The 15055-nt window shown below is 50.8% G+C and overlaps 1 protein-coding gene across 15 annotated transcripts in view; it reads right to left on the bottom strand.

Annotated features, from left to right (window-relative positions):
• Positions 1 to 15055, bottom strand: part of PTK2 (protein tyrosine kinase 2) — a 261868-nt gene that overhangs the window by 33588 nt on the left and 213225 nt on the right. For all 15 annotated transcript variants that reach the window (XM_058668437.1, XM_058668443.1, XM_058668442.1 and 12 more), the window contains one exon: positions 12217 to 12328. In XM_058668437.1, coding sequence (XP_058524420.1) covers positions 12217 to 12328 — 112 coding nt within the window. The remainder of the gene's footprint in view (positions 1 to 12216; positions 12329 to 15055) is intronic.

Raw genomic sequence — 15055 nt, 5'->3', positions numbered from 1 at the left:
GGAGTGGAGCTAGACCTTCCAGTGCTAAAGTCACTTTCAGCTCTACAATTCTTATTTTGTTTGTAAGAGAAATGAATTCAGAGTTCACAGAACAACTTAGTCTCAAAGAGAAGGCTGAAAGTAGATAAGACCATAAAATCTTCTAAAACTTGAGGAACCCAGTGATGTTGAAATACATTATTGTCCAGCCAAATGAAGACACACACACACACGGCTCAAATTTTACTCGTCAGCATCTGGTGCTGGCCAAGGGCTCTGCTCTGGGCAATTTGGAACGAGCGAGCTCTCTGAAACTAGTCCCGGTCCCACAGCTTTCTCATGCTGTGCCCACCTCAGCGCACTAACCCACACAGAATCCTGGGCACTCTGCTCCAGGTGGCAGCTTTCCCAGCCCCCACTTGCCCCACAGCTGCTTTCACACTGGCTTTGGCCTTGCTATTGCGAGGGAGTCTTTACACTCCTCAGAATATAAACAACAACCCTCAGCCTTGCCATACAATTTTTAAAAACTTTTTTATTGTTATGATTTTCCATAATAGGGTTTTGCAGGTGTAGGGATTCTCCCTTCCCCTTCGCATTTCAACCTCTCCAACACCCCCGTACTACAATGATATCAACAGTAGTCACAAGCCCACACTCTGTTATGTATCATGGCACTTTAGGCACATGCAATGGTAGAAATTCTAGTATCTTATTGTAAAGTAGATTTAAGTTTCACTGGGAGTCTTCCTTTTATTTGGGAGTATAAATGCATTCTGTGACATATCTGCACTTCCTGATATGCTAGATATATCATAGTTCACTTCTGAGATTATATGTACGTACTTGTCCACTTAGCTTTCTAACTGTTTTGTATTTCTCATGAAGGTTGCCTTATATCAGAGACAACGCGGTATTTGCCTTGCCACATTTCAGCCAGGGATGCAGTTGTAGCTGACTTTAATGTCAACTAAATATGAGCATTGATTTTCTAAAACTGTAACACAGCAAAGGACTCCTGTGTGTGAAGACAGGAATTTCCTAAGTAGGTTCCAGCAAGTCCATGGGACTACTCTGCCAGTTCACAGTCCCATAGCTGGGGCCTGGTCCGGGGGAAGCCAGGAGCCTGGAAGTCCATGAGTCTCCCACATAGATAACGGGGCCTAGGCACTTGCTGCTGCTTTCCTAGGTGTATGAGCAAGAAGCAAGACGGAAAGTGGAGCAGTCAGAACTCAAATTGCAATTCCATGGGATAAAAGAATTGTAGCTAACAGCTGAACTTCATACTACTGTGTTTCAATGCTGGCCCCAACATTTACATTTTTAAAGATATTGTCTGCCTGGCCCGGCACGATGATTCAATGGTTAAACCCACAGCTTGTACATGTCAGCATCCCATATGAACACTGGTTTACGTCTGGCTGCAGCACTTCCCATTTAGCTCCCTGCTTATGGCTTGGAAAAACAACATAGAATGGTCCAAGTCCTTGGGACCCTGCACCTGCATAGGAGATCAGGAAGAAGCTCCAGGCTCCTGGCTTCAGAAGGGCTCAGTTCTGGCCACTGCAGATATTTGGAAAGCAAACCAGTGGATGGAAGATCTTTCTCTCTCTCTGTAAATCTGATCTGCTTTTCCAATAAAAATCTTTTAAAAAATTAAAAATGATTTTGTCTGCAAAGTGGTTGTGATGACTCAAAAGGTTAAAAACAATACAATGTGACTATTTAAAAACACGCCGTCAACAGAGCTGCAGTTGCTTCAACGGTGGTGTTAACAAAGCAGCATTACTAATGGCTGCACAGTGGTCTGCACGGTGGCCCAGTGGGCTCAGCGGAGTCTGCAATGCTGACATCCCACGCCACAACGAAGAGCTGCTCTGCGTTTTGGCTGCTCCACTTCTGATTCAGCATCTTGCTAATGTGGCTGGGAGGACAGTGGGAATGGCTCAAATTTCAGGAAAGAGTCCTCACCACCTGGTTTTAGCCTAGCCTAATTTTTTTATATGTATATATTATATTATAATCTTACATAGTTAATTAGGGTACAAAGGGTCAAGGGCCACAAGAAAGTGGATAAGATCATTGTTTCCACACTAATACAGTTTTTTTCCCCGTATCTGGAATCAGGGGAGAAACAAAAGCCTCCCACCCATCCCAGGTCCCTGACGTGGGGCATGCTCTGAGAGTCCTGCTCAAGCAGTTTTCATAGTTCAACAGTTCTGAATTGCTGCCAATCACGCCGTTCCAACTGCGATGAAACCTATTCGGAATCCACAGGCTGGCATGCACTCTTCATGGTTGGGGTTCTGAGATCACCTGTTCAGTTGGAGGGATCTCCAAACAAACTTCGTCTGAGATGATCCCACACCTGATTCTTGTGTGTGCTTGCCAGTACAGGGTCCAGCATCGTCTGTCGCCCCAATCAGCTCATGCACATGCTGGTGGTTGCAATTGCTGGGTCAGTTCTGTTTCCAGCCCGGTCTTCGACACGAACCAGTGGTTGCTGCAGTCCAGCCCGATCCTGCCCACTTCATACTCGGCCCTCACACTAACCAGCTGCAGCCTAGTCGAGGCGACTCCCCATAACCCCCACCAGGCCCGCCCCCTACCCTGGTTCCCATGCTTGCCAGTATGTACCACCGACTTGCTCAGTGTGTCCCACATCCCATTTAGCTCTCGTACATGTCAGTGGGCCTTGAAGTGTAGTTCAACCCAACCAGCTCTACTATCCAACCCACACACATACTGGCGGGTGCCTTTCTGTCTAGCCACCCTGCCCCTGTCCTGGTTTTCGTGCTCTCCAGTGGGAGTAGTAACCCACAAGGGAGGTGCCCACTATTTCCTTCCTGGGCCACTCCCACTCCCGGATTATGCAGTCTCCAGATGGCTGTGCGGTTTAACCGGACAGATTAGGCCCCCAGTGCCAGCATCTGGCAACTGATGCTGAGGCAAAGCCCAACCAACCCTCACCCACCCTGATTTTTGCCTGCACCAGTCGGAACAGTCAGTCCAGCCTGGCTTTTCCCTGATCTAGCTCACATGAAACCCACAGGTGGGCCCGGTGGCGTGGCCTAGCGGCTGAAGTCATTGCCTTGAACGCGCCGGGATCTCATATGGGCGCCGGTTCTAATCCCGGAAGCTCCGCTTCCCATCCAGCTCCCTGCTTGTGGCCTGGGAAAGCAGTCTAGGACGGCCCAAAGCCTTGGGACCCTGCACCCGTGTGGGAGACCCGGAAGAGGTTCCAGGTTCTCGGCATCGGATAGGCGCGCACCGGCCCACTGCGGCTCACTTGGGGAGTGAAACATCGGATGGAAAATCTTCCTCTCTGTCTCTCCTCCTCTCTGTATATCCGGCTTTCCAAGAATAATAAATCTTAAAAAAAGAAAGAAAAAAAAGAAACCCACAGGTGTTTTGGCCCTCCCTGGTCAGGTCTGCCCCCATCACAGCTCACACTCTCCAGTGGGAGTGGCTGGAGTCCACATTTCCCCTGCCGGTTTTGCTCCCTCCCTCCCTGGTTCTCATGTGTGCTGTTTGGGCGCTGTAGCTGCATCTGGTACGGCCCACCTCACCTTGGCACTCCATAATGTGCAGTGGTTTGTGTTGCAACCATACCTGGCCGACCCACACACTGTTCTGGTGCTTGGATTCGCTAGCAGGTGATGTGAACTGGTTCAGCCTGGTCTGTCCCCAATCTATGCCAAATTATGCCGGTGGGTACCTTTCTCCGGGCTGGTTGGGTTGCTCCCTATTCTGGTTCTTGCACTCACCTTTAGGGACTGTGTCTTGAAAGAAGAGTTTTCAATTAATAATAATAATACTAATAAAATTAAAAAAAAAAGTTTCCAAAGCACCTCCATCAAACCTCTCCCTATGCCAGATCTTGTGCATACTGGTGCGTCCATGGGCCAGCCCTACTTAGTTCACCTCCTGTTCAAGCAGGAACAGTGGCCTTTCCTGACTGATCTTCAACCCATTCCAGTTCTTACTGCTGCATGTTTCAGCCCAGCCAAGCCGGGTCCACATGCAAACACAGCTCACACATGGCTCAGTAGGGGCAGACACCTAGCCTAGTCCATCCTACATCTACCCTGGTCCTCCAGAGCACCAGATGGTGCTGGTGTCTAGCTTGGCTAGGTATACACAACCCCAATTCACACTTGTGACAGGGGAGACTGCAGTCATGTCCAGACCAGAATGCAGCCCCCACACTCACCCATGGGAACCCCAACCAAGCCTATTCCCAACCTTAGAATATGCGCATGCCAGTGGTTGCTCTGACCCAGCTTGGCATAGCTCCTCTCCTGTCTCAGCCTTTGCCTTCATTGCTGTGGCCTAGTATCCCTGGCTCATGCAGACCAGTCAGTGTAAGAGCCTAGCTAGACATGACCTGTGCTCCATTCTGTTTTCTGTTCTTTGTGAGTTAAGGTTTGCTTGGTCCTGCCTGGTCCGCCACCTTCCAGTTGCAGTTCGGCCCAACCCACATCCTGTTTTAGGGTGCACCTTCAGGTGCTGCTGCCTTGACCTGCCCAGCCTGTTGTCAGTTCCTTTACCCATAGTGGTGGCAGGTTCCATGGTCACACCAAGTTCAGCCCATCACCACCCCGGCTCACGAGCTAACCAGCAGGACTTGTATTTCCATAGGATTGGGCCCACACTTCCCCCACAGAATCTACCCCTGGACCTGGTTCTCTCGCGTGCGGGTTAGTGTCCTGACCCTGCCAAGTGTGACCCATCCCCCGTTCCTCCACTCAGTCAGTGATGCTCTATGCTAACAGCCCATCTCAGGATTCCCATGTGGCTTAATGAATTAGTCTGGCCCAAACAGAGCTTATGGACTCTTGTCTTCAAACCACCAGGTCTCACTCCCCATGCTTGCCAGAAAGATCTGTGACCCTGTTGCTTGGAATCACCCAGAATTCATCCCTCACCTATCCTCACATTGGCCTTATGCATGGATGTCCCTAAGCAGCAATTACATACCCTAAAAACCCCAAAGCTTATTGCTGGGTGGCCAGCAGGAACAGTCTGGTGCCAAATAGGCTCACTGGCTGCCCAAAGCCTAGGACTCAGTCACTGTGTCCAGCAATGACCTTGATGTGAGACCCCAGCACTGTGTCTGACTTGGCTCAGGCACTCCCCACAGCTGTCACACCGCAGAGTGCTGCTTGCACCCTAACCCCACAGCCGAACCCGCCAAGCCTAATTTCAGTTGTAGCCTTTGGAGGAGTGAAGCAGTGGGTCGAAGTTCTTTCCTCCTCCTTTACTATTTAACATGAATATATCTGGGTGTATTTATATGATAGTGTACGGTGAGACTAACGTTGTGGCAAGGCTGGGAAAAGCACTGCCTGTGAAGCCAGCATCCCATACGGGAAACCAGTTTGTGCCTTGGTACTCCACTTCCAATCCAGCTTCTTGCAATGACATGGAAAATGCCATGGAAGATGGGCCAAGCATCTGGGCCCCTGCCACCCAGCAGGAAGACCTGAATAGATTATCTAGCTCGGGCTTCAGCCAGCCCTGCATGCTGTAGCCTTCTGCGTGTAGTGGACCAGCAGCTGGAAGATCTCTCTTCTGCTGTCCTCTCTCTTTGTAAACGATGAATTCCAAAATAAATTTTAAAAAACTTAAAGAAAAAAAAATGTATGAGCAAGGATTTCTGGATTCTTGGATTAGATACTCTGGAAGTTCAAGTACTGATGATGTCAAGGCAAGAATTTGAGCCCTAGATCTGACAGTTAAGGTATTCTTGCCTCACTCTGCAGAGTGGCATGTATACAAGAGGCACAAACCGTAAGAGCTGTCCCCGATTCTGTGCAGCCTTGTGCACTGCACTAAGCACTCAGCAGGCAAGTTTGACAATTCTACAAGACAACGGCACCACTTGCATCTCAACAGCGGTGCAGAGGAGTAAGGCGACTCGCAAGGGGCCCAGGTCTGCTGACCTGAATTCCAAATCTGCATTGAGAGACACTACACCATGACAAGCCGGCTTCTTCTGCAACAAAGAGGAACACGCACGAGAGCAGCTAGAGTCACAAGCCCTCAGTACAGTCCCTCAAGGTCACAGGCAGCAAACAGTCACAAGGATTCTATTTACAAATAAATAACACGACTAACACAACTTTCTTTTGCCCTTTCCAAGTGGGAGCTCCAAGCAGGGTCAGGAGGGCACCTGTGCTTGTCTCGTGCCAGCCGCAGCAGCAGCTACCTCAGAGCTGTCGTGTGATGCAGCTAACTCAGGTTAGGGTCTCAAAGAGCAGTTTCCACAGCAACCTCAGAAGGGTCACCACTATCAAGTGCTGCGAGTTAGCAGGTTGACTACAAAACCTTCTCCAAGACAGAAACTTGGGTTTCAATAACAAAATATGGACCAGAAGAAAATCTTGCTGAAATACTCCTAGCTGAAGAAGGCAAGGAAGAAACTGCTATCATGAGCCAGAGACCCCCACTGCTTCTTCCAGGGCCTTGAGGTCCAATGGCAATGCCTGGCACTGGGGCGGGGCCTCCTGAGAGTTGAATGAAGGCCTCAACATTCTCTTGGCTACAAGGTCAGCACACAAAGCAGCCTCTTCCTTATTCCTCTTAGCAAACTGCTTCTTTGGGGCAATATGACAGCTGGTATTGGAGGATGTGTGCAGTCACAAGACACCGAAGCTGGGACTCACTGGTCCTGGTCTCTCACCTTCTGGTTTAGGGGCTTTCTTACAACATACTGACATATGTCATCTTCTTTAGAGAGACTGAAAACTTAATGCATTCCGCAGGATCCGTCAGTCCCAGGTCACGAGGCCCTGTGCTATAAACGTCAATCCGGGAATATCTTTCTTTCTTTCTTTTTTTTTTTTTTTAAAGATTTTATTGTTACTGGAAAGCCGGATATACAGAGAGGAGGAGAGACAGAGAGGAAGATCTTCCATCCGATGTTTCACTCCCCAAGTGAGCCACAACGGGCCGGTGCACACCGATCCGAAGCTGGGAACCTGGAACCTCTTCCGGGTCTCCCATGCGGGTGCAGGGTCCCAAAGCTTTGGGCCGTCCTCGACTGCTTTCCCAGGCCACAAGCAGGGAGCTGGATGGGAAGTGGAGGTGCCGGGATCAGAACCGGCGCCCATATGGGATCCCGGGGCTTTCAAGGCGAGGACTTTAGCCGCTAGGCCACGCCGCAGGGCCCTCTTTTTTTTTTTTTTTTTGGAAATAACACCATCAAGTGGACAAGATGCATCGACGGTGCAGCCCTGCACGGATCTGCCTTCCTCTAGGCCCCTGGCTCTGCAACGTGAAGGTGTCTTCCTCAGTAGCAGGCTGACCTGGGTCAAGGCACCTTGCTTCACAGGAAAGTCCTGTTTGTCATTTCCACCACAGATCTGGGCCACAGAGCCTTTCCACTCCTCAGCCAGAGTGTTGGCAGCAACTTGTGTGGCGGAAGTTTCCGTCCAATGTCCACTGAATGGTTTCAGGCAGCAGTTGTAGGCAAAGAGATGTAGAGCTTTACCTTGACCATGCTGAGCACTGACCACACAGCTAAGCTCACACACTTCAATTCTAGACCTGTTTGCAATCTAAAATCCACTGAGGAGCCCCAAGTATATTATTTTCTGGAACAATTCATCAATATTTGCATTATTAAAAATTGAAACAAATACAAAAATTCATGTTTTTAAAATATTATCATTTTTCAGTCCTCCCTGCATTCCCAAAACCAGCGGACAAGAATGGCATCCTCTCCTCTGTGCAGATTTCTATTGGATCATTTCTTTCTTTTCCAGATTGACTCCTTCATTTGAAGGCAGAAAAAGCCAGAGAGATCAACTGTTTCCCACCTGGTAGTTTATTCCCCAAATGGCCATGATGGCAGGTGCTGGGCCAGGCCAAAGCCAGGAGCCAGAACTCCATCCTGGACTAAGTGCCTGGTCCACCGTCCACTGCCATCTCAGGCATACAGCACACTGAAGGGAAATAAACTGCAGGTCAAGCAACGGGGATTCAGACTGCTACCACAAGCAGTGGCATGAGCCACCTGGTCCAGGGTCACCTCGTGACAGGAGGTGGCCAGTTCTCTTGTCTGCTTCTGCAGTTGGCTGGAATGTGCCGTCCCAGTGGAGCACACGAGAGAACTCTGCCTCACTCAGTGCTGGTACTGGAATAGGAAGAGGGATGAGTACTTGAACAGGACTTCTGGGTAAAAGTGCAGAGTGTCTCCTGGCACTACAGCCAACGCTCAGCACGTGGAAGCTCCTTCAGGCAGACTGCAGGTGGGACCGACCCTTGATAAAGCACGCCGCTCTTTCTTGTGTTTTGAATCATCTTCCACCCAGGACTAACTGTGCGGCTCTAAACTATTGTTCACCGAGATCTTGTTAACATTGACACATCACAATGTTCAACAGGTATGTTTGAAAAATCACACTTTTTCACTGTTTACTCTCATTTTTGTTTGAAAACTAAAATTATCACGGGCAACAAGCACAAGCACATTTTTTTTCTTGAAGTGACAACATTGCTTTTTTCTTGAGCAAATATCAAATCTACAACTCAGAACATAACGTTAGTTGGTCTTTCAAGTAAAAACCAACCAACCAACCCACCCAGCCAACAAAGTGACAGGCTGTAGCTCTGCTGGCTGGCACGGATAGTCACTGCACCTTTCCAGGGGCTGTGTACTGCCACCCTGGGCAACTCTGCCAAGGCCACCTAAGATGGCATCTCAAAGACACCAAGGAAGTCTCGTTCCCGGTTCTGTACAGGCTCCACCTGTGGGTATGACGCAGGGGTTGCCGCAAGCAAAGTCAAGTGAATAAAGGCTGGTAAGACCAAGCGTGTAGTTCTCTTGTGACTCTGGTCATCCTGGGTCTGAGGTGGTGCTCACGCCCAGCACTCAGCACAGAGTGGAGCCGCGAGGGACCGTCCTATCAGTGCACACGTCAACACAGTGGAGAAGGCAACTGATACCTTCCAGTGCCTGAGACGAGCTATGAGCACATGAGACTGAGGGCTCCCAGACTCCAAAGGGATTCCCAGGACAGCAAGCTGAACAGACACAGAGGCACAACACACAGGAGCCTCCTATGCAGGCTCGTCTCTGGCCAACTTCCCCAGACGGCCAGTATAAGAAAGAAACTTATAAATATGAAGAAATCTGTCAATGTTTTTAGCAATTGACTTCGAGTTATAACACTTCTGCCATAAAGTAGTATAGTTAAGCTTCAAATTTTGAAACGTGAATGGGAGAAAAATATTTCCTTTAAAAAAAATTAGACTGTGTGGGCCCGGCGCGGTGGCCTAGTGGCTAAAGTTCTTGCCTTGAATGTGCCCTGGGATCCCATATGGGCTCCAGTTCTAATTCCAGCAGCCCCGTTTCCCATCCAGCTCCCTGCTTGTGGCCTGGAAAAGCAGTCAAAGATGACCCAAACCTTGGGACCCTGTACCCTCATGGGAGATCTGGAAGAAGCTCCCTGGCTCCTGACTTCGGATCGGCACAGCTCTGGCTGTTGTGGCCACTTGGGGAATGAATCATCGGATGGAAGATATTCCTCTCTGTTTCTCCTCCTTTCTATATATCTGACTTTGCAATAAAAATAAATATTAAAAGAAAAGTTAGATTGTGTTAAACATTTTCTTAACAGTATGCAAAATCTACCTACAAGTCTGATACACCATTTGAATTTAAGAAATCTAAGAGGAATTTATCTATTCTAAGGAATTGCCAGAAGAATTGTGAAAATTTCCAAGGATCTGTAAGCTGTCCGTGTCACAGCGCAGAACAAAATCCTAGAAGCAGCAGAATCCTCCCAGCAAAGCTGCTGGCTACATCCTGACAGGAGGACGCTGGCTCGTGCACGGGCCACGCCCACAACGTCAGGAAACACCTCAACAGTGGAATGATGGCCTAATGACTGTTCACGAAGGACTACCCAGAGCTTAGGGAACTGTTTCATAAAATAACAAATAAAAAGCAGGAGACTCACTTCAGATGCGCTGCTCTCTGAGACCTCTCCTGCCTGGCAGCGGCCCAACATTTGGCGCGCCTGTCTGTGATTACCACGGTTTTCTAATGATTAGAAATCATTAAAACTGTTATTCTGGGGGTTGCCAAAGTTTGCCTTGAAGGGCCAATTATAAGAAATATTACAGTATGTGGCAATACTGCCTGTCACGACCACTCCACTTGTGTGGAGAGAAACCAGTCGGGCATGACGCACAAATGGATGGGCATGGCTGTGCCCCAACCAAACTTGCAGGTGACAAAAAACGCCTGCTGGTCTATCTTCAACAAGTACACCACGGTGCACAGCAGAATAATCTCTGGCTATCCAAACAGCCTCAGAACATACACTGTGCAAACATCTCTAAAAAATAAAGATATTACTTGAAAAATTAATCAGAACTCATCTTTGTACTTTAAAAATCAAATAGCTCAGAAAAAGCAACAAAAAAGGCCTCACCAACTCTGCCTTTAAAAAGGAGAATTAGTAAACTGCAACAGCTCATACTACGGAAAACTGCTTAGGTGGACAATGCTGCTGGCTGCGCTGCCGGGGGAGCGCTGCGGTGCCGGGCACTCCCCGTCACACTACAGTGCACCTCGCTAAGGTACCACGGAGTTGCTCCAGAATGAACTGCTCAGGGAGCATGAGCAGTGCCACTGTGTGACTGAGGAACGCGAGGTCTGGCGCAGGCAGGGCCCTGGCCCACTCAGACTGTCAACGGCAGCATCCCATAGGAACCAGCGCCTGAGTGTTGGCTCTAAGATCTGAGAAACCTGCGTTCCTCCTTCCGGTACTGAATTGCCATGCAGGCAACAGAGCAAACGGGAACTTGCAAACCCAGCAGGGAGGGTCAGGAGCACCGGGAGAAGAGGCTCCTGTAGTTTTTGGTGGATAACTAAGGATTTGTTACTAAACCAAGAATGACAGAACTGTCCTGGTTTTCTCACTGCCCAGCTCGAAGTCGCAGCTCCCAGCAGACGAGGTGATGCCTCCAGACAGCGCTAGGTGGAGGCACTCTGCCTCTACACTCCTGAGGAACTGTGCTAATCCACTAAGCTCACTTTCAGTGTACGGTGCACTTGCCGAGACGCACTTCAAAGCGACATTTCAGTGCTGGCACTACCTGAGGTGGGCATTTGGTGTAGCGGTTGCACTGTGGCCTAGGACACTGACATCCCACCCTGCAGCGCCTGGTGCAAGTCTGGGCTCACCTGCTTCCGATCCAGCTTTCTGCTAACGTGCACTCAAGTGCCAGCCGCACAGGTCAGCTCGGAGTTCCCAGCTTCTGGCTCTGGCTGGGCCCAAACCTAGCAGCTACGAGCATTTGAGAAGTGAATCCATGAATAGAATACTTTCCTATGTTTCTGATTTTCAAATAAAAGAAAAATAATTTATTTAAATAGTATTTCCTAATGTTATTCAAAAAGAAAACAAAGTAAACAGTTGTCAAAGTTTAACACACTTTTAGCCAGTAAGATGCTAAATAGCAATTACCCATTAACCACAAAAATCCCTATTCTCTATTGACTGCAGAAAACAGACCAAGATATCTGTGTGCGTCTTTTACTTCTGACGAGATGACACTCTTAGATACAGCAAATAATGCACTTCCGGACATCGCCGCCCAAATCCCCAGCCGAGGCTAGCCCATGCAGGGGCAAGCCCGGGGGCAGGGCGGCCTCGGGCAGGCAGCCAGGGTCTGCGATGCTGCCGGCAGAGCTGCCCAAGGAAACCGCAGCAAGCACAACATGCCCTTTCCCCACACAAACCAGTTAGCTAGACAAGACAGAGGCAGGCAACAGACACAAACTTCTCAGAAACAAAACCAATGCTAAAGGAATACGGTTAGTTGGAACTAAACTAATTTTAAATAAAGAGTCCTTGGCCCCTGTTTAACGTTTTAGTCCAGACTGGATCATTGGGACTTTCAGACTACCAACAAAACTTCCCTAGGTCTGCAGGTAAAAAGGAACAGAAGAACATTTTATGATCTCATCTAACCCCATCGCCCTGCTTACTGCAGTTTCCACTGGAAACCCAACTTGGGAAAATGAGCATGCTCGAGCAGACAGGAAGCCAGCTGGTGTTATACCCACCACCCTGAGAAACCTGGCAACCGACTTCCTCCTCAAGGGAGCCAGTGCCACACCCGTAAACCTCCCAGGTTGCTAACAATGACTCCCCAACGCCCAGAAACTCCCCAGGTTAGTAACAAGCGACTCCCACTTGGGGCTGGGCCCTGGGCTACCTTGGGTGGTGCTTCGTCTGCCCCTCCGGAGTCCCAGGACACCGTGGCCTGTCTTCTGGACTCCATCCTCATGCGTTCCTCTTGTTGAGCCTTCTCCTCCTCCAGTACTGTGCTAGAGAGACAACACAATGATGTAAGGGGACGTGATGACCACGAGTGCGCTCATCCGATCCCCACGACGCATCGCGGTGAGCCAACAGCAGATGACAGCAATAAAGCAAGGATCCTGCATGCCAAGGGAAACAGTTTAGGTTCCTAACTCTTCACGTAAGATGATTCTAGAACACTACTGATACAAAACGGTGGACCCATTCGAAGCACAAAGGATAGCTGGTGAGAAGAGCAGTCAGGGAGAAGTGCAGGACAGACCACGGGGAAACGGCTTCTGCGAACACCCGTGGCCTGAGCAAGCCCACGCAGCACCCTCCAAGCGTCCTCATGTCCGAGGACAAAATCCTCGCATGAACACAGGCAGCTCCCACAGACCGTGACCACACCAACTCACTACGCAATACGTTAGGAATTTGGCCAATCGTCTCCCTAAAGCGCTCAACCCAATCTCCCCACTGACTTTCAGTTTCACCAGTACTTGATCTGCTCAACAAAGACCGACAGACACACAGGCACTCCCAGTGCTCCTGGAAGCACCACGTGCCAGTGATGCTGGGCTAAGTGACAAGGCTACTCACCGCCCCCGGCCCCCTCGGAGGCTCCCCCAGTCCCGCAGAGCCGTGGCCTCCGCCGCCTCCTCAATGCCTGCTGGCGGCCTCTGTCTTGGCGCTCTGCCACTCCAGACTCAGGCAGCCGGAGCCGGACTCTGCTGGTTCCCACTCCCTGTGGATTCCCCAGGGCGTCACAGGCTGCAGGTTTTGGCAAGCTTTATCCTAACATGGCCACAGGTCTTCCTTTGTGCCCGCAACACCACAGTTCTAATCCTGCCGCTCCAAGTCCCTGGCCCTTGTGTAGAGCGTGGTAACTAACCGTCCCGAATTACTCAGGAAAGAGTGACATCAGCTGCTCAGGCTTTCTAATCTGGGAATTTGCTCAACTGTTTAAAAAGACAGTCCTGCCTGCTGGGGTTGGAGCACTGCTTCACACACCAGCACCGCGCAGTCACCTTCCTCCTCAGGAAGAGAGACGCCATTCATGCCTGAGCTGCTCTGAGTCAGCGAGCCATCACCACAGAGGGGAGGATTTCGGTCTTTCCTGAAGGTAGGGAATGTTTTCCTTAAGAGCTGATCACACCAACAGTTTCCACCCCCACCCCCACCAAGACTGTAGTTTCTTTCTCGTTCCACTTAGAAGACTGAGGCTCAGCAAACACCAAGAAACTCTAACCACATGCCAGGCCCAGCAGTGCTGGCAGGCCAGGAGAGCCTGGCTCTGCACACTGCTCCAGCCGGGCCAGGAGAGCCTGGCTCTGCACACTGCTCCAGCCGGGCCAGGAGAGCCTGGCTCTGCACACTGCTCCAGCCGGGCCAGGAGAGCCTGGCTCTGCACACTGCTCCAGCCGGGCCAGGAGAGCCTGGCTCTGCACACTGCTCCAGCCGGGCCAGGAGAGCCTGGCTCTGCACACTGCTCCAGCCGGGCCAGGAGAGCCTGGCTCTGCACACTGCTCCAGCCGGGCCAGGAGAGCCTGGCTCTGCACACTGCTCCAGCCGGGCCAGGAGAGCCTGGCTCTGCACACTGCTCCAGCCGGGCCAGGAGAGCCTGGCTCTGCACACTGCTCCAGCCGGGCCAGGAGAGCCTGGCTCTGCACACTGCTCCAGCCGGGCCAGGAGAGCCTGGCTCTGCACACTGCTCCAGCCGGGCCAGGAGAGCCTGGCTCTGCACACTGCTCCACCCGGGCCAGGAGAGCCTGGCTCTGCACACTGCTCCAGCCGGGCCAGGAGAGCCTGGCTCTGCACACTGCTCCAGCCGGGCCAGGAGAGCCTGGCTCTGCACACTGCTCCACCCGGGCCAGGAGAGCCTGGCTCTGCACACTGCTCCAGCCGGGCCAGGAGAGCCTGGCTCTGCACACTGCTCCAGCCGGGCCAGGAGAGCCTGGCTCTGCACACTGCTCCAGTCAGGCTCACCCAGCCTGGCTCTGCACACTGCTCCAGCCAGGCTCACCCAGCCTGGCTGTTAAAGGATTTTTAACATTTATTTGAAGGGCATAGTTACAGAGGGAGACAGAACCTTCCATCAGCAGGCTGACTCCCTAAATGTCCACAATGCATTGCCAGCAGCTTAACTCCCAGTGCTACAATGGTGACCTTGTATTAACATAACAGAGCATTTTCTCTAGCACTACTGACTTTCCAATAATAATAAAAAATTTATTTTAAACATTCATTTATCTTTATTTGAAAGGCAGGTTTTACAGAGCAGAGAGGGATTTTACAGAGCATCTGCTGGTTCACTCCCCTAAACAGCTGCAGCGGCCAGAGCCCAGCTGACCTGAAGCCAGGAGCATTCCCCAGTCTCCCACTGGGTACGGGCCAAGGCTCTGGGTCATCCTCCACTGCTTTCCCAGGCCAAGAGCAGGGTCAGCAGTGGGACATTTGGAACACAACCTGATGCCCACATGAGATGCTGGAACCACCATGCTGTGCCACCACGTGATCCCACTTTTCAAGAATTTGCAAACTTTCTGTCTGGTACAAGAGGACATAATTAAGTCTTTGTATTGAACAGGGTAGGTACCGAGATGGGAATTGCTCAGCCTGGGTTGTTCTGGCCCAGCTGCAGCCCCTCTGCAGGCCCTGCGAAGGCAGGGAGGAAGAGGTCCAGCAGGCTGCAGCTGGGCCAGCCCAGACTGCACATGTGCCACATGGCCGAAGCACAGACCTGGCTGCTC

The sequence above is a fragment of the Ochotona princeps genome, chromosome 9 (genome assembly GCF_030435755.1).
Source record: "Ochotona princeps isolate mOchPri1 chromosome 9, mOchPri1.hap1, whole genome shotgun sequence".
In the NCBI taxonomy this organism is placed as follows: Eukaryota; Metazoa; Chordata; class Mammalia; order Lagomorpha; family Ochotonidae; genus Ochotona; species Ochotona princeps.
The sequence above is the reverse complement of the archived record's forward strand: the minus strand, read 5'-3'. Positions and strand labels throughout refer to the sequence as shown.